The sequence below is a fragment of the Brachycentrus maculatus genome, unplaced genomic scaffold, assembly GCF_059751285.1.
Source record: "Brachycentrus maculatus isolate JH-2025_06_01 unplaced genomic scaffold, ASM5975128v1 h1tg000610l, whole genome shotgun sequence".
NCBI lineage: Eukaryota > Metazoa > Arthropoda > Insecta > Trichoptera > Brachycentridae > Brachycentrus > Brachycentrus maculatus.
The window spans coordinates 5,506-24,719 of record NW_028281348.1 but is presented as its reverse complement, the minus strand read 5'-3'; the positions used below and the strand labels follow the sequence as shown (position 1 = coordinate 24,719).

Genomic DNA, 19,214 nt, shown 5'->3' with positions numbered 1-19,214 from the left:
TTTTTAATTAATGTTTTACTTAGTAAATACCACTATTTCTTAAAATCTACTGTGACACGTGTTTCGATGCATTCCGCATCATTTTCAAACACCGTATGTGAAGCTAATTCTAAACTTTAGAGTTGGGTCCTTGGGACGTTGAAGGTTGAAGAGGGGGTAGTAGCTGTTTCTTATTTTTATTTATTAATTAAATTTTTATTTTTATTTTTATTTCTTATCAGAGGGAACATAGACAAAAGGGGGGAGGCTTTAGTCATTGTCATATTGTTAATTATGGGTTTATTGTTATTTATATTCTTATGAATTTCTATTGTTTCAAAATGCTGCAGTTTATGGCTTTTCGTATTGATTATTTTTAGGATTTCTACGTTGTTGTGGTTAAATTTGTGATCATTATCTATTAAATGGTTAGCGAATTCCGAAAAATTATTATTTCTCAAACATAATTCATGTTCCCTGATTCTTGTTTTGAATTTTCGGGAAGTCATACCAATATACGAGCTTCCACAGTCGCAGTTTAATTTATATATGCCACTATTGTCCAATATATTTTCAGGATTATTTTGTGTTTTAAAGATTTTAGTTAAATTATTTTTTGTGTAAAATGCTGGTTTTATATTATTTGGGAATTTTTTGGTAATTTTATGTGATGTTTTATTTATGTAAATGATTCTTTTCCAGTTGGTTTTTACTTTTTCACTATACGTATCGGCTGAGTAGAGAAATGTTTTTGTTAAAATCTTTTTATTTTTACGCGCCAATATCGCGTCTATTATATTTGGGTTATAACCGTTATTGTAAGCAATTTGTTTAATTGTATTTATTTCTCTTTTGAACTTATTGTCATTTAATGGGAATTGTAGTGCTCTATGGATCATGGAGTTAAAGCTAGCTAGTTTATGATTAAGTGGATGGGCTGAACAAGAGGGAATTACAGTATCTGTATGTGTGGGCTTACGATATACATCAAAAGTAATTTTTTTATCTATAATTTCTAAACTGAGGTCTAAGAAATTGATTTGTTTACCTCCGTTATTTTCTAATGTAAATTGTATTTTATCGTTAAATATATTGATAAAATTTAGAAAGGAATCCAATTGTCTTGTTGTTCCTTCCCAAATTACCAATATATCGTCAACGTACCTGAACCAGTTTTTTACAAATTTGAGTAGGGGATGCTTAGACTTAAAGATTTCATTCTCTAAGTTATTTATGAAAATGTCCGCAAGAATTGGGGACAAAGGAGATCCCATGGGTAAGCCGTTAGATTGGACATATATTTTATTATTGAAATTAAAATAATTCTGATTAGTGCATACATCTAGTAGTTTAAGCATCTCCTTTACAATGCTTTTATCTAAAGGTGAGGCCTTTAGTAAGTTGTTGACAATTCTTTTGCAATCGTTCACCGGTACATTAGTAAATAGGTTCACGATGTCAAAAGAAATTAGTTTGGAATTGTCTAAAATTTCTATGTCTTTCAATCTGTCAATTAATTCGAAACTATTTTTAATTGTATAACTAGGTGTGAAAATGTGGTTAAAATTTAGCATATGATTTAATTTTTTAGACAAATAATAATTAGGCGCAGAGAAGGTAGGGACGACGGGACGTATTGGGATGCATTGTTTATGTAACTTTGGCAATCCATACAGGCGGGGAGGTCTCGGGTTCCTTGCCACGTGTTGATTGAATTGTAGCTTCCCACATGTGCTAAATCATATGCTAAATTTTAACCACATTTTCACACCTAGTTATACAATTAAAAATAGTTTCGAATTAATTGACAGATTGAAAGACATAGAAATTTTAGACAATTCCAAACTAATTTCTTTTGACATCGTGAACCTATTTACTAATGTACCGGTGAACGATTGCAAAAGAATTGTCAACAACTTACTAAAGGCCTCACCTTTAGATAAAAGCATTGTAAAGGAGATGCTTAAACTACTAGATGTATGCACTAATCAGAATTATTTTAATTTCAATAATAAAATATATGTCCAATCTAACGGCTTACCCATGGGATCTCCTTTGTCCCCAATTCTTGCGGACATTTTCATAAATAACTTAGAGAATGAAATCTTTAAGTCTAAGCATCCCCTACTCAAATTTGTAAAAAACTGGTTCAGGTACGTTGACGATATATTGGTAATTTGGGAAGGAACAACAAGACAATTGGATTCCTTTCTAAATTTTATCAATATATTTAACGATAAAATACAATTTACATTAGAAAATAACGGAGGTAAACAAATCAATTTCTTAGACCTCAGTTTAGAAATTATAGATAAAAAAATTACTTTTGATGTATATCGTAAGCCCACACATACAGATACTGTAATTCCCTCTTGTTCAGCCCATCCACTTAATCATAAACTAGCTAGCTTTAACTCCATGATCCATAGAGCACTACAATTCCCATTAAATGACAATAAGTTCAAAAGAGAAATAAATACAATTAAACAAATTGCTTACAATAACGGTTATAACCCAAATATAATAGACGCGATATTGGCGCGTAAAAATAAAAAGATTTTAACAAAAACATTTCTCTACTCAGCCGATACGTATAGTGAAAAAGTAAAAACCAACTGGAAAAGAATCATTTACATAAATAAAACATCACATAAAATTACCAAAAAATTCCCAAATAATATAAAACCAGCATTTTACACAAAAAATAATTTAACTAAAATCTTTAAAACACAAAATAATCCTGAAAATATATTGGACAATAGTGGCATATATAAATTAAACTGCGACTGTGGAAGCTCGTATATTGGTATGACTTCCCGAAAATTCAAAACAAGAATCAGGGAACATGAATTATGTTTGAGAAATAATAATTTTTCGGAATTCGCTAACCATTTAATAGATAATGATCACAAATTTAACCACAACAACGTAGAAATCCTAAAAATAATCAATACGAAAAGCCATAAACTGCAGCATTTTGAAACAATAGAAATTCATAAGAATATAAATAACAATAAACCCATAATTAACAATATGACAATGACTAAAGCCTCCCCCCTTTTGTCTATGTTCCCTCTGATAAGAAATAAAAATAAAAATAAAAATTTAATTAATAAATAAAAATAAGAAACAGCTACTACCCCCTCTTCAACCTTCAACGTCCCAAGGACCCAACTCTAAAGTTTAGAATTAGCTTCACATACGGTGTTTGAAAATGATGCGGAATGCATCGAAACACGTGTCACAGTAGATTTTAAGAAATAGTGGTATTTACTAAGTAAAACATTAATTAAAAATGGATAGATTTTACCACAAAGTGACTGCCGAATCAATTAATGAAATTAAAATAATATCATTACTGGGTTATTTTATTAATTGATTTCCCAAATCCTTTTTGTTGATTCAAACAAATTGAAAAATTATGATTCAAACAAATAAATAAAATACATACTTGTATGAGAAGACTTACGTGTTTATTTATGTAAGCATAACAAGTTTTGAGAACTAAAAAAGTTCTAAAAAAACTATTATAAAGTTTGGTAGTCTTGTTAGTTATGTTTTACAAAATATCATTGATGGTTTTTAGCTTGTCAAACATTTAAAATTTATTTTATTTAATTTTTAAATTTAAATTACTTGCTCAATTCAATATTTACTAAGGAAAGCCATAAAAGGTCAATTGAAATAACCAGACGTAAAGTTCCTTTTTCTTTTTATTTTTTCGTCCATGTTTAGAAATTTTTGTTATATCTTGATAATCATCCTTCAGTGGTACAATTATTTTTTTTTTTTAAAGATTTTTAATTGAAAAGAATTATATTTTATTGATTGTTTTGGCATTAACTTTGTGGTAAGACATGTTACAATGATTAAAGAAAACACTTGTCTTTAATCATTGAAAATAATTATATTGAACAGTGAGGACGATAATATTATAAATTACAAACTGTTGAAAAGTATCGATCTTCTGGAATTATTTGTATGTACCGTATTGTCATTATGATTTATTGAAAAGAGGAACCTTGTTAATAAATTAACGAATCATTAATAGATCAGCACCGCGTTCGAAATAAAATATGTGGTCGCTATGAATATTAAATACGAATATTTCAATTGAAAATTTCAATTCACGTTTTGCTCTTATACTGTTGTAATAATTTATTGATAATAAAAGAATGCAACATAATATTGAAAATAATTTTACAATTTGTGTTTCTGGCATTAATTCTTTGTACTTATAAAACTCTTCTGAAAAAAAGAGATTTTTTCAAAAATACAATGAGATCTGTTTTTATTTATAAACTGTTAAGGAAAACAAATGTAGTTTAAGAATCAAGTCATGCTAATTCATAGTCAAAACACTCATTAATGGCTGAAACGGTTTTTGATTATATTTAAATTGTAACCTAAAAATAGGTATTTTTAGTATCGTAATCCGATTATTACGATTGGATTTTGACTGGATGCAGTCAAAAAACGATCTTTCAGACGTTTAGGCATCAAAAAAGATGTATGATAGATGTTTGAATGGTGAAACAAGGTTAGAATACAAGGCAGAGATAAGCATTATCAATAAATATAAAAAAAGGCGTAGTGAAATATTTTGGGCATGTTGGATGGAGAGGAAAAACAACAATAAAACGAAAGTAATAAGATTTTAACAGAAGAAGACCGAATAAAACTTTGTTGTGGTCAGGTCTGGAGTCGGAATAATTGGAAAAATCATCGAATATGAAAGTGTTAAAAGTAAAAATTGTTTGCAAAGATAGGGTGGTGTGGCGTTATATTTTCTCTGGCTACCCCTGCGGAGAAACAAGGTGTGTTAAATTTTTATTTCACGCTGTTGACAAGAACATCTGTAGCTGTCTAAACTAGTCATTTTCCTCACTAATAAACACAAAAATGTATTTTTTATGTTTGTTATTTAAAGGAAAAAATACATGTTCCCTAAAATGGCAGTTTAATGACATAAAACAAAACTAAGTTCATTTGGGATTTCTCCAAAAACAACTTAAATACTGAGAATATGTTTTTTTTTCGTTAAGTGCATAATTTATCATTTCTCGACACTTATGCGTGGTTAATTTTTTATTAAGTTTTGTTTTGGCATTAAAACGCCGAATGCAATTTGGGCTAAATGCGTTAAGACATCACCATTGCGAATGAATGTGCAGTTTAGTGTACCGTTTTTAGGTGACTGCCAGAAACGGAGCTTTGGAGCAAGGAAAATTATTTTGTTTTCATCTGCAGTTGGCATTAAAATAATTCTAGAAATTGTAATACGCAGTTAGGGCGAGAGACAAAAAGGAAGCAAGGAATGCTGTTTTATTCACTAAAGGATGCAGCAGAGAAAGCTCTCAGTTGCATTTCGTGATGAGATTTTATCATTAAATTTTCGAATCTTTTCATAAATTATTACATATATTTTTAAAAATAAAATAAATAAATTAATAGTATTTTGAGGGCGTCCAAATATTTGATCGCAAATCTGGATTATCTCCTATTAAGAGTAATTTCTTATTATTTTTTAAATATCAACATTTCAACATCTCAAAATGTTGTAAATGTACTAACTGTCGAATTATGCTAAAAATCAAATTAAAAAGAATATTTCCTGGCGTTTCTCGAGTGTGTGAATATAATCCAGGATTTAGACCTCACATATAAATGAAAGAGTTTCTGCTTAGTAAAAAGCTTCTCTCATCTCATCAAAGATATCTCTAAATGAGAAATTCTAGTAATTCTAGTTAATTAAAACAGTTTGTTTCGAAATTAAACAATACGTTTAGAAGTTTCGAAAATTTTAGGTAGTGTGGTTGATAATCATGGGTAGAATTGGTGAATGTAACACGTGAGTAAAGTGATCTCACTTAAATCAGCCTAACCCCTTTTAATGCCCAGACTTCCATATTCTTCTTCATCTGTGTTGAGATGTCAAAAAATAATATAAAAAATAACTCCTATAATTGGAGATAACCCAGATTTGTCAATAAGTATTTGGACACACTCAAAGTATTGTAAATTTGAATTTATTTAGTAAATCCAATCAATGCATCGCTTGCAGGCAGGATTAAATGCTTTTAAAAGCAATATTCGTCATGAATACGTTAAATCAAATTTCAAATTGTCCGGAAAAGTATTTTTTATATCACCCGGCAAGTATTAGCGTAAAAAGTTACGTGAGACATTTTAGAAAATCTGTGGGGTGATTTTAACCGAAACGTTCCTACACCGTAGTATTATGAAAGTGGATAAGGCTGACGACTTGACCTAAAAATTGATTTCGGAGCGCTGTTAAAAGCTGTTTTACCTGAAATAATCTGTAACTGATCCATAAACATTATGTTCGACGATTCGGCAGGCGGCCAAACGTGCAAGGCGATCTTAAGCTGGAGATGCATCAATATGGAACTGTAAAATGGCGAAAACACTCGTAAATGCACGAACTTACTGACATTTTCCTTAAACTAACGTAAATGGGCAGGGAAGTTTGTCACAGTGCTTGGAAACGAATTTGCTGCCAGTTTCTAAAGAAAACGAGCTATAAAATAAATTAAAACTTTTCTTTTCACTTTATCTTATTTTTGTCCTCCTCCGTAGGGTAATGGTCAGCGCGCTCGGCTACCGTTCTGGAGGTCCCGTGTTCGATTCCCAGGGGGTTAAAATAAATACGAATGATTGTTTTACTCTACTATTTATTCAACATTGGTCTGGTACCTGAACCGGAGGGCTGATCACATTTCCTTCATGTGTGAACGATCAAGATAACACTGCGTTTATATGTCACAGTGCCCTATGCACCATTAGGGTGCGGATAAGGGTATTCTCTCTCTCTTCTTATCTAATTTGTTTTTATCATTTTCTTTTTATTTTAAATATTTCTTTTTACATTTTTTAATCAGTTTCTTTATTTAATTTTGATTTATTTATTTTCTATCTCATCGTAAATTAATTCAATAAATTCAAATAAATATGTAAAATGTTCGTTTGTTCAAAACCTTCAATCTACCAAAACCATTCTCTGATCATTTTGAAGTTTTATGCCTACGTTGCAATTGAATATACACGTGTTTTTATATGCAAAGTTTTTCATTTTCATTTAACCGAACTGATCCACAGCAGCTCGTTACATTATAATAATTTCAGTTTTTCCAATTTTATTGTTAAAATTTTTTGGATTTTATTTCACTCATGTGTTTTTCATATCAAGATATTTTATCGATACTTTTAACATACATGAAGAAGAATATTGATACTGAGCATTTACAGAGCTTACGACCTGATAAAGTTTGGATTAAGTGATTACTTTATGCATTTAATTTCATGAATGTTTCTACCATCATGAAATAAAGTGCAAAAATGAATGTCAAAAATTCCTACTACTGATTGTTAGTCCTGCAAATGCCTAAACTTTCAAATTAATTTTCGTCTATATTAAAATATGTTAAATTATCTTTTGTTTTATTAAATGATATTTAATTAAAAAGATGGAAAATAACAATACATAGCTTTACAGGACATCAATTTCCAGTAAAATAATTTATTAAGCAATTATTTAATTAGCACTATTTACTTTATAACTCATTTTCATCTATGTTGAAATTTTTTTAATTTTTATTTATTTACTAACATTTATTTAATTTCAAGGATGGAAAAAAGCGAAACTATTTTTTACGAGACATTATTTTCATATAAATGAAATACTGAGCAAGTATTTAATTATTACACCTTATGCGAGATGAACGCTGTCTGCCTATTTTCTAGTCACTAAATCTTCAACAAAATTTTACCATCGCATTATTTGTTTATTTTTTAAACGTGAAAACGTCGTAATATGGTACGGAGGATTTTATTATGTTTAAATGGAAATAGTGTTTTAAGGACGGTAGTAAACCTCCATTCAATTTTCTAGAACAAGTAATAAAGTGTTCCTACAAATCTCTGTAAGTCCGTCTTTAAAGCTTCGTAATACCTTAAACGTAAAACGTTTACGAACATAAAAAACAGATATGTACCTTTAATACGAATCTACTACTAGAATAGTTTAATTTGAACCCTTTTAAAACTGAATTCTGGAGTGAGATGAAAACTAAAATGTGAATATAATATGAAATGTAATTCGTATTATTTATTTAAAATAAGATAAATTAATTGTCAATTTGCACGGTAGATAAGTTCACACTATACTGTATAAAAAAAAACTATGGTGAAGTCAAAATTAAGGTGGTGGATGTATTTTCTTGTTTAATAATTTATTCAAAATAAAACCAACCAAATAATATTATTCCCTTTATTATCTTAATTTTATTTTAAAAATTAAATATTAATAAAAACCACCTAATTTCATTTTGCATACCTCTCTGCGCACAACACTGAGTAGTTAGTTTATGCAAGGGATGAAATTCCAAATTAGAGCTACTGATTGTTTGATGAAATATCTTGTTTTTCGCCCCTTCTTATTTCAAAACCGTATAAAAAGGGATTTCAGTGAATACATATTTTTCTTAGTGCTGTGCCTTAACAACTAATGAAATATAAACTGTGGGTTATTTTTTTTGAACCCAGGTGACATTTGACATAATTGATTTTATTTGCTTTCAACACAGTTTGTAAATAAAAAAAAATAGTCTTATTTGAAAAACATTTATAGTATATGTTTATGTATTAATTTTAAATCAAACACAGATTTTTTTGAGTCTACTAAGTTGTATTTTATTAACAAAAAACACAAAAAAAATTATATTGTGACAATTGTTTCGCCTTGTTAGGGCATTATCAAACGAATGTCGTTCGTTTGATAATGCCCTAACAAGGCTAAACAATTGTCACAATAAATTTTTTTATGTGTTTTTTGTTAATAAAATACAACTTAGTAGACTCAAAAAATCTGTGTTTGATTTAAAATTAATCCATAAATTAAAATGGAGTTCTACAAATTAAACGCCAAGTCAATAAATAAACATTTATAGTTTGGAAATAGTTATTGAAAGTATAAGAGTAAGATTTTTTTATTCAATATGCGAAAATTTTTTTTTTTTTAATGCGATTAATTCTAATATTTATTAAAAAAAACGTCTACAGAGATATGGCCGGTTTCTTTTGCAGCCGATCTCATACCAAACCAACTAGATTCGGTAAAAATATATGAGTACTAGTTTCCATGATGATTCCAAAATTATGATTTGTAAACCTTTTTCGGCTAGAAAATCATCGATAAATTGTTTATAAATTGCAACGATCGCTCGCGGATGAAAAGTTTTCCTTAATAATATTTGAATAGAATTTGGAATAAGTGTTTAACTAGAGGATTATAGGTGGCATGCTCTTTTTTCTATAAATCTTTTTTTATACCAATGCTTCAGCGCTTAAATGCGTTATTTGTGTAACTCGAACACATTTCTATATGAGCTCTCAATTTGTTCATAAAACCCTTTACAAAACCTATGAACTTGTTAATGACTCCAATTTAAATTGAAATAATCGTTTTACCAAACCACATTTTACTATTCATGCTAAGTGTACATTGACTGAACACTGAACTATACACAACAAAACGTAAAACCATTAATTTTGTAAACAATTAATGAAACAATCGAGTCTTTTGTGAGCATTTAGACGCATTTCTACCAAATTATGGATGAAAACTCAAACCATTATATTACATGTTTTGTATGAACAAGACGATACATACAATACTAATTTAATAAAATGATTGTTCGTATTCGTAAACGAACGGACGTACGCAGTAGAATTGTCGGCAATTTGCATACTAATTCCACAATATTCTAACAGGCTTATGATGTTACGTATCTCAGTTTTATTATGTTCTTTGTGAGCTTTGAGCTTTGCTAGGAAATGATGTACTTACGTTTTATAAATACGAAAACAAACAACGAACATCGCTCCATACAAGATTACTCAAAACTATTTCAGCTAATTTCTTCCAAATTCACGACTACATTTTCAGCGATGTTCCAAAAGTATATTAAGTTTAATTTGTCTGTTTAGTTACCTCGTGAAAGATATTTCGGTTTAACGAGTAATTAGTTATCTTTTGAAGTAAAGTTCACTTTAAATGAAAATTGTACTGAAAACGCATTATAATTATTGAAAAAAAAACATGATAACGATCAAAAAATTGTAATGTTTATATTATTTTGAGTCAGCTATGTATATATACATATTATTGAATTCTCAATTGTTAATATATATAAATATTAACTTTTATATATATAAATATATATATATATATATATATATATATATATATATATATATATATATATATATATATATATATATATATATATATATATATAGATATACAAATTCACCAAATATTTAACATGAAAAACAGTTTATAAGTTGTTTTGCGAACTACTTAAAAATTATCGTAAGATGTCTGACAGTTCGGCTTAAAAATATTGACAGCATCGAGACATATTGTAAAACAACTTGAGCTTTAGTTTCTCGCCCTGGAACTTTTTCACCCCTCTCTCGCGAGTGAAACAAAAAATATATATTCAATATTCGATTTGAAACAGGCAAAAATAAGACCGGGAAAAAATCCACCCAATGTACAGAGGAGACCAAACTTATTTTCCAAGTTCTAAGAGAGAGAACCGATAATATGATTTGTATCGGGAATTTTCTGATATTTTCGAAAAATTGAACGATGGATCCGCAAAAGAACTACAGACATTCGTCAAAAAGCCGAGGAAATTCGAAGATAAAAGAGAAGTGGGATATTTGACGTGAAGGAACCTATCACAATGGTGAAATCCGGCAATAAAAATAAATTTTCTCAGTTTTATCTCCAGCCGACGAATTGAAAATCTACTTCGGTCTTCTCAAACTCTCAATCGGAATTGTTTTCTGACATCGGTTTATTTTACAATGGGATTGGAAACGTTAACAAATAGGGGATGAACGACGAGCGAGTATTGTACTGATAATCGGTGTAGGTTCTTCAATGGGTTCCCGTCAACCGGAAATATTCGTTTCTAATGGAATATCAAGGTAGCTTTGTCATCCAATTACTTAAATCACGAACAATATAACGAAACAAGACTTCTAACAATACACACACGCACGTACATACACATACATTTATAATAAAATGTATATATATTTTCCACACAAATTCTATTTGAAGAGTGACCGGGTTTCGTGGTTACCAACATTATCAGTCTAGTGAGAGGCTAGACGACATTCTATCATATATATATACACGCAACAAAGACGGGGTTCAGAATCCTGATTTTACATAAACTTTTCTTACAAATGAATTTAAATTGAGTGGATTTAAGTATATTTTATAAAACAAATTACCTACATATAAGTTATGGTAAAGGTTTTATGTATGAATTGATAAATCTTTTTTATAGAAATAGATTTCAAATATCACGTCACAACGTCTTTGCAAACGTTGTTCACCTATTCTACATACTATATATTCATATATTCCCTCAATATTCCGACTTAAGTATAAAATATTAAATTCTGAGGTGAAATACTTAATCATGTCAAGTTTTCATCAGCCTCTTCTGCTTCTTTTTCCAACTGCATTCACATTATCTATTTGTTTGCCATTTTTTATTTACTTATTTGTTCCACATGTCTAAAATACATCATATTTTAATTATATCGATAATGCTTTTTTCAGCTTTGTATTATTTTCTTAATTACTTATAAAATACATAAAGAGAAGCTATTTTACTATCAATTTGTACAGAACATTAAAAATTAGCCAATCTTCAGTGAAAGTTTTGAGTGTATTTTTAAAAAAAAAATTAACTCTATTAAATAAAATAAAAAAGAAAAAATAATCGTCCTTCGTCAGCTTAACACACATTATAACTTGTAGGCAATTTCTGCTTACTTTCTAAAGTTAACATTGCCACTAGCATTTTTTTAAACACAAAATGTTTTTGCAGCGAAATTTTCATCCCTTTTTACCATGTTGGGGTTGTAAGACCGCGCCATTTTGATGTTTGATCTCACCCACCCTTATCTAAGCTTACCCCTAAAAACAGTTGTCTCTATATTTTTTGACTTATATATATTTATAAAACCCAGTAACCATATCCTCGTATATTTTCATACAGAGTAATCATTACCCTATAATTGAACTTGTTAAATTCGAACAGGTATTTTAAACTACGATAACATCTGAATTAAGATATTTTTTTATAATTTACTGGAAATTTATTAATACATTAATTCCCTTTTAATCAGTATTGTGCATTCATTTGTAATAAAAGAATAGTTAAAAATCCTTTACTTTAATTAATATCTCAACAAATATGAAGAAAGTTATTGTCGATTCTATTCATGGAATAAATTATTTTATGATATTTTGTTTGAAATCAACATTTTGTAAATGAGTGTAAATATGAAAGAATACAATTAATGAATATTTTTGCTGAATTACTTACTTTGTGTTATCGTAGATGTCACCAATAAAGTAAATTAAAAAAAAAAACATTGGGTGCTATCTCTAACAAGATATTTGAACGCCCTTGTGGAGTATTTTACGAAAATGACGCTACATAAATTATTTTATTAATATAATATTTAAACTGTTCGTAATTTTAGTGATTTGGTAATTAACCATGGGTAAATAATATGTAAAGTGATCACTCTAACCATTAAATGACAGTTTTATTTCCAAATCTTCATTATTATTTTTTTTATATATTTTTGATGCTATAAATGTTTTCAACGATACCGTAAAGTACCTTCAAATGATTTTTAGACTTACTCCAATACTCTAGTTTGTATCTGCCTCCATAGTCTAGTAGTTCCTAGAGGGGATTGAAAAAAATATTGATTTTTCATTATCAACCTGGACGGATATGTGAGGCGCAGAACTGATTGATCACCTATTCTTCATATAATTATCGACCAATATAACATTTCTTTGATGCTATTCAGTGCCTAATGCAGCATTAGTAGCTTATGTAAAAGTGATGTAAAATCCAAATTGTCATCCTAGATTTCTTTTTACCAGGGGCAAAATAAATCAGTGGTGTAAAGGTGTTTTAGATTATGGGAAATTTCTAACCGTAAATCAAAAAATAGAAGTTGAAAAAGTTACTACTTTAAGTATTTGTAATTTTTCAGTCAAGTATGTGTAATACATACAACCGGTCGTTCACGGTCGTCGTTTGAGATTTTCATTCCCTTTCTGCTCTAGGGTTGTTCCACCGCGCGATTCTGATGTCCGGAAGCGCCCTCTCCGACTGGGCGCTGACCTCCAACCCGCTGCAGTTCACCGTGCAGGCCGCGCAGAGCCTTAACTGCCCCCTGACGGCCGACGACTTGGGGGACTGCCTGCGACGGAAGAGGTAGGGGTCGCTAAAGCTCTGTTTACGTCACTAGATTTATTAGTGGACTATGAATGTAAAATGAGTACACTAATGCGTAAACACTGGAATACAAAACAATTATCAGAGATTGTTTATCATTGACCTTTGTAATTGTATTGAAATTTCATATTTTTGCCTAAAGTTTTAACTGGGATATCTTGTACCAATCAAACATTGTGGACTGTATCCACCCTGCTTTGTAATATATGTATGAATGACATTCGTTTGAAAATGCCATAACTAGGAGAAACAATTGTCACAAAATTAATTTTTCATCTATTTTTTAACAATAAAATATAACTTATAGACTTAAATAATTGGACTTTATAAAATTACATAAGTATGTAATAACCACTTTTTAATCAAAACAATTAAACCTACCGGTTTCGACAAGAACCTTGTGAGAGTATTTTAATGTTTTTGAATTGAAATAAACCCTGATGATGGTAAAGTTCTTGTCGAAGACGGTAGGTTAAATTGTTTTAATAAAAAAGTGGTTATAACAAAGTTATTCAAATTTATAAAGTTTAAAAAATGTGCCACAAAGTATCTGCGGAAAGCATTCAAGAAATCAAAAAATTAGTGTTTGATTTAACATTTAATATGTAAATTAACTATGTATTTAGTCCTCCTAGGACGCGCCGCAAATCTCTACTTTTTAAATGGGACGCATCTTTTATTATTATTTTTAGGATTTTGAATGGATAAAATAAGCAAAATCTTTCCAGAAAGAAGATAATTACTCAGTTTTCGTATTTTTTCTCTTGAGTTATGAGTACGTTGACTGCCAAATCGTAAAATACGACATCAGATATTACAAGTAACCTTTCTTTTTCAGGCTCTCTGAAATAATGGCAGTGCGAGTACTGGCCCCGAAGTACATGACTCCCTTCGGCCCTATTATTGATGGATCTGTGATACCAAACGAACCAGCACAAGTCATGGGTGTATACAAAAATCTATTTAGCAAGTAAGTTAAAACACCCAAAAATGTAAAAAAATCTTCCAAAACATGGAAAAAGATAAATTATTATGTTAACTTATTATGTTAACTTGTCCGCCTCCGTAGTGTAATGGTCAGCAAGCTCGGCTACCGTTCTGGAGGTCCCGGGTTCGATTCCCAAGGGGGGTAAAATAAATATAAGTGATTTTTTCACTGTCATATTTATTCAATATTACCCTGGACTGGTACCTGAAGCGGAGGGCTGATCACCTTTCCTTCATGTGTAAACGATCAAGATAACACTGCGTTTATATGACGCAGTGCCCTATGCACCATTGGGGTGCGGATAAGGGTTTTATTATTATTTATTAACTTATTATACTCCATATAATTTTTTGATATCTCATCAAAGATAAAGAAGAATATGGAAGTCTGGGCATTTACGGGGCTGACCTGCTAATACCATACTTCACTTTCATACTTAGGGTTGGAACCAGAACTCTATTGTCTACAAAGGTAGACAGCAATAACAATGTGGAAAACATCGCTAGGAATCAGTTTAATTTTTATATTATTTTTCGGCATCTCATCAAAGATGAAGAAGAACATGGAAGTCTGGGCGTTTACGGGGCTGACGACCGTCATAGGCTGGTTTAAATGATCACTTTACACACGTGTAACATTCACCAATTCTAACCATTATAGACCATTATAACCACACTACTCAAATTCTTGGAAGTTCTACATATATGAACCAATATAGAAACCTTGTTCTTGAATTACTAGAACTTTACCAGAGACATTTATTGGTGAGATGAAAAGAAGCTTTATATTTTTTTTTACTTCTTCTTCATCTTTAATGAGATGTCAAAAAATAATATGAAAATAATTCCTGTAATTGGAGATGATCCAGATTTTGTAAACAAGTATTTGGACACACTCAATATGTTATTATACTCCCACAGATTTAATATATTAAACAAATTACAACACATGACATTGAAAGTTGTCATCGCTTTCCCGTATCCACCACATTAATCCCATATTTTGTCTGACCATCCTTTCTTTACTCATTCGACTCACATGCCCAAACCACCTCAACACACGTTTCTTGATTTTATCGATGACGCTTAATCTCACTATCTATTTACAACCAACATCTATCATACAACGTTTTTCAGGCACATTCCTCTTACAGATCGTATTACAACTGCATTCTTTCTACTTCCACCCTTATTTCGCCAATACCATACTTCACTTCCATACATAAGGGTTGGAACCAGAACTCCATTTTCTACACAGGTCGATAACACTAATAATGTGGAAAACACCGCTAGGGATCGGTTTAATTTTTGTTTTATCAATGTTTTACTTTAATTCTTGAGCTCATCAGAGAGAGTGCTTTACGAGAAAAAAATAATTGAGTACACTCCAGAATGGAGTAATTAATATTGCCCTAGAATAGAAGGTACAAAGTAAAATAATGATTAATTATCAAGGTCTGAACGATAAACCTCTTCACGGAAGCCTCTCTGTGTATTATTGATCTTTATATATAAATTAAATTTAAGGCACCCTTAATCATTTTCGCAGAAGGCCGATCACCCGTGGAAGTGCCATTCTAACTCTCAGTATTTCCATGGTGAAAAGAGCACTTTTATGTATTAAAATACAGCGTTTTATGCTCGGCTAGCTATAAAGCTCACATCTCAATCTACTCTAAAGAGATAAGAATAACATTTTATTTGAAAGATCAGTTATTCGCTCTGATTGATTTTATTCTTACTAAATTAATGCGTTTTGAAATAAAAAATCTAGAAGAAATCTTGACGACTTAAACGATTTAAAAAAATAATCGAAATTATTGTATTCTCAATATTATTAAATGGTGCTATGGTGGTGAAGGGTAGTATTGTTTGCATGCTGTGTTAGTGATTGTCCTGACGAAGAGACGGGTACGTCTCGAAACCGGTAGACGTAAAAATCTCGGTGAGTGGTTATATACTAATTTTATTAACATTTTTGTAAAAAAATAAATAAGTAAAATTATTGTATTAACATGTAAGTATTTCGGCTCAACACAGGCCGTGCCTAAAGAGCCGCAGTACATATAAAAAAAATGTAAAAAATGTTTGTATGAAATAAATAAATGTGTAAATAAAAAATTTAATATTTAGACAAACATAATATAAATCTTAAAATAATATTTACATCAAAATCATGCACCTATTATTTAATATATTATATTTCTATCTATTTTACCACGAGAAATTATATTATTAGGATTATAAAATTTTTTAATCTTTAAAAATTAACTCTTTATTTTAAAATAAAAATTAGAGTTTTTTAAATAAAAAATACAAAATTTGTTTTGACTTTCAGTCAACCTGTTTTCAATATAAAAAAAAGGTTTTTTTTTGTTTTTTTTTTAAGGTACACTACTCGTACCTACGTCAAAGTTATTATTAAAACACTACACAACTATATAAGTCAATTTTTTAAAACTGTTATATATAAAATATTATATAAAATATTTACTTCTTGTCTTTTGGGTAACACCTTGGAATGTAAATTTTTAAGGGAAGATTATGCATTCAATGTTACGTTTTTATTGAGTTTAAGATTTCAGTAAATATGAAAGAGCGAATTATGTTTCCATCGAAAAAGCTTACGACTTATTTTAAGTGGTAGATATATGAATACTGGGTTATTAACATATTTTACTTAAAGTATATCAAAGAGCTTTTAAGATATTAAAAAGAAGTCAACAAAAAAACTTATAAAACAGATAAAAAATCCAGATGTAATAAGATTATATATGAAAAATCTCTCATCGAGTTGTTTCTGTTTGAATGATTATACTGAAAACTTCAAAGATGTAATACCCGAAAAAATTCAGACGAAAAACACTTTTCGAGAAAATAAAGATTGAAATCAATTTGGAGAATACTTTACAAAAATACGAGAAATCGAGATATCTCATCATATTAATTCAATTAAGTTCATAATTGAACATTTGAAATCCAATACTTTATAGCCACTTGGACTTGTAATAAGGTGATAAATGTATTTTGAATTTCCTCGTTTCCGTAAATATCCCTCCCAAATCGTGGAAAAATGTAAAAAGTTTCTGAAGACCTTTTCGCAGAATATATTTATTCAAATAAATTTTACTTAGTTTGGCCGTTCGTAGTTATAATTATCGGGAAATGGAATACCCGAGATTATAATTTTAGCGTGTCCGTAGGAAGCAATCTTTAAGAAAGCATATTTATTTGAAAAGTTTTCCTTTGTCATTAAGTATTAATTAAATTTAATGACAGTTGTAATCTTTTTACGATATTTTTTTGACTAAACCTAAACTTAAGAAAAATACTAAACAAGCTTTTCCTTTTTATTTATTTACATGGGTTCATTTTGTACATTAAAAAAATTGTTAACTATGTGGTATGGTAATATAACATACTCCTTATCTTTATAAAATTAATCAACTTTGTTTTAACCACTTTTTTATAAGTACAATTTAACCTACCGGTAGGTTAAATTGTACTTCTAAAAAAGTGATTTAAACAAAGTTGGTCAATTTTACAAAGTTTATAAAATGTGCCACAAAGTATCTGCAGCAAACATTCAACAAAAAAACTCTCCTTATCATTCATATTTCACTTTGTGTAATACCACTTTTATAAACACTTTTTCGTGACTACTGGTTTCAATAACCCTTACTTTAATATGTGGAGAAACCCAGATTTTTCAACAAGTATTTGGACACACTCAAAATGTTGTGAACTAATATTTATTTTGAATTCCTGTCAAATCGAAACCGGGACATCCAGCATGGTATCCTTACGGGTTGACCACTACACTACGTAAGTATAGTACGCCTTCGTCAATCAATCAGATTCATGATAACACCGCGATTCGATGCGGTGCCCTATGCACCTCTTAAGTATGGCTTATGAGAAGAACCTAAAAACCTTTATTTCTTAAAAAAAATTACTTTCAAGAATAATAAAACTTAATTAATCATGTTTTTAACATTACTATCCACTTGATTAATTGTGTTTCGGAACTTAAATACTGTCCATATTGTTATTTATTTATGATTATTAATTTTGTCTGACGTACAATAATAAGAAAACGAATGTTAATATCCGACGTCCTTTGTTTGAGTTGAGACGGAAGATGTTATACTCTTCAATTTCAACGTATTATGTTTTACGAGTATTACGTCACTATATACGTCATTCGTGAGGAACGACGAATACAAGGAAATAAAATATGATGATTTAATTCTTAAATGAGTATATTACCATAATTGATTTGGGTTTAACATAATGAATATATACATAGGTATATTATAATGATTGAAATGTAAATATAAAACATTGTTCTTAAAAGATCACTGTTTTGAGTGAATTTATGTAAACACTACTCGTTTTGAAAATAATACGAGAGTTATTTATTGTAACTGCAGACAGTTAGTGGAATTCCATTTGTAATTGTTGGGTAATATATCCAAAATAAAACACGGTTATTGGATTGAATTCTACTTTTATTTACATATATATGATAAAATGTGACCTGTTTCGTCTTATTCAGACATTATCAAACATATGAGTGTTTAATAATGGCTTAATAAGACGAAACGTGTCACATATTATCATATATATGTAAATAAAAATAGAATTTAATCTAATAACCATGTTTAATTCCCAACAATACAATGGAAGAGTGTAAAATACAAAGAGTTTGTATTTTCACCTGTTGATGAACATTGACGTTTCTCGAAATAAGTCGAGAACTATGTAATAAAATGAATATTTTGTTGTACGAAATGCAGTTCCACCAAGGAACGTTGGTGCAAAACTAAAATATCACTTTTTGACTATTCCATATTACAATATATGAATTAAATAATG

At 29.6% G+C, this 19,214-nt stretch overlaps 1 protein-coding gene across 1 annotated transcript in view; it reads left to right on the top strand.

The window, feature by feature from the left end:
• Positions 1-14,319, top strand: part of LOC148301098 (neuroligin-4, Y-linked-like) — a gene marked incomplete at its 3' end in the record, with an annotated part of 64,028 nt that extends 49,709 nt beyond the window's left edge. Inside the window, exons 5-6 of the mRNA XM_088273828.1 lie at positions 13,178-13,328; positions 14,188-14,319. Of these exons, the coding sequence (XP_088129954.1) occupies positions 13,178-13,328; positions 14,188-14,319 (283 nt within the window). The remainder of the gene's footprint in view (positions 1-13,177; positions 13,329-14,187) is intronic.
• Positions 14,320-19,214: the final 4,895 nt, after the last annotated feature.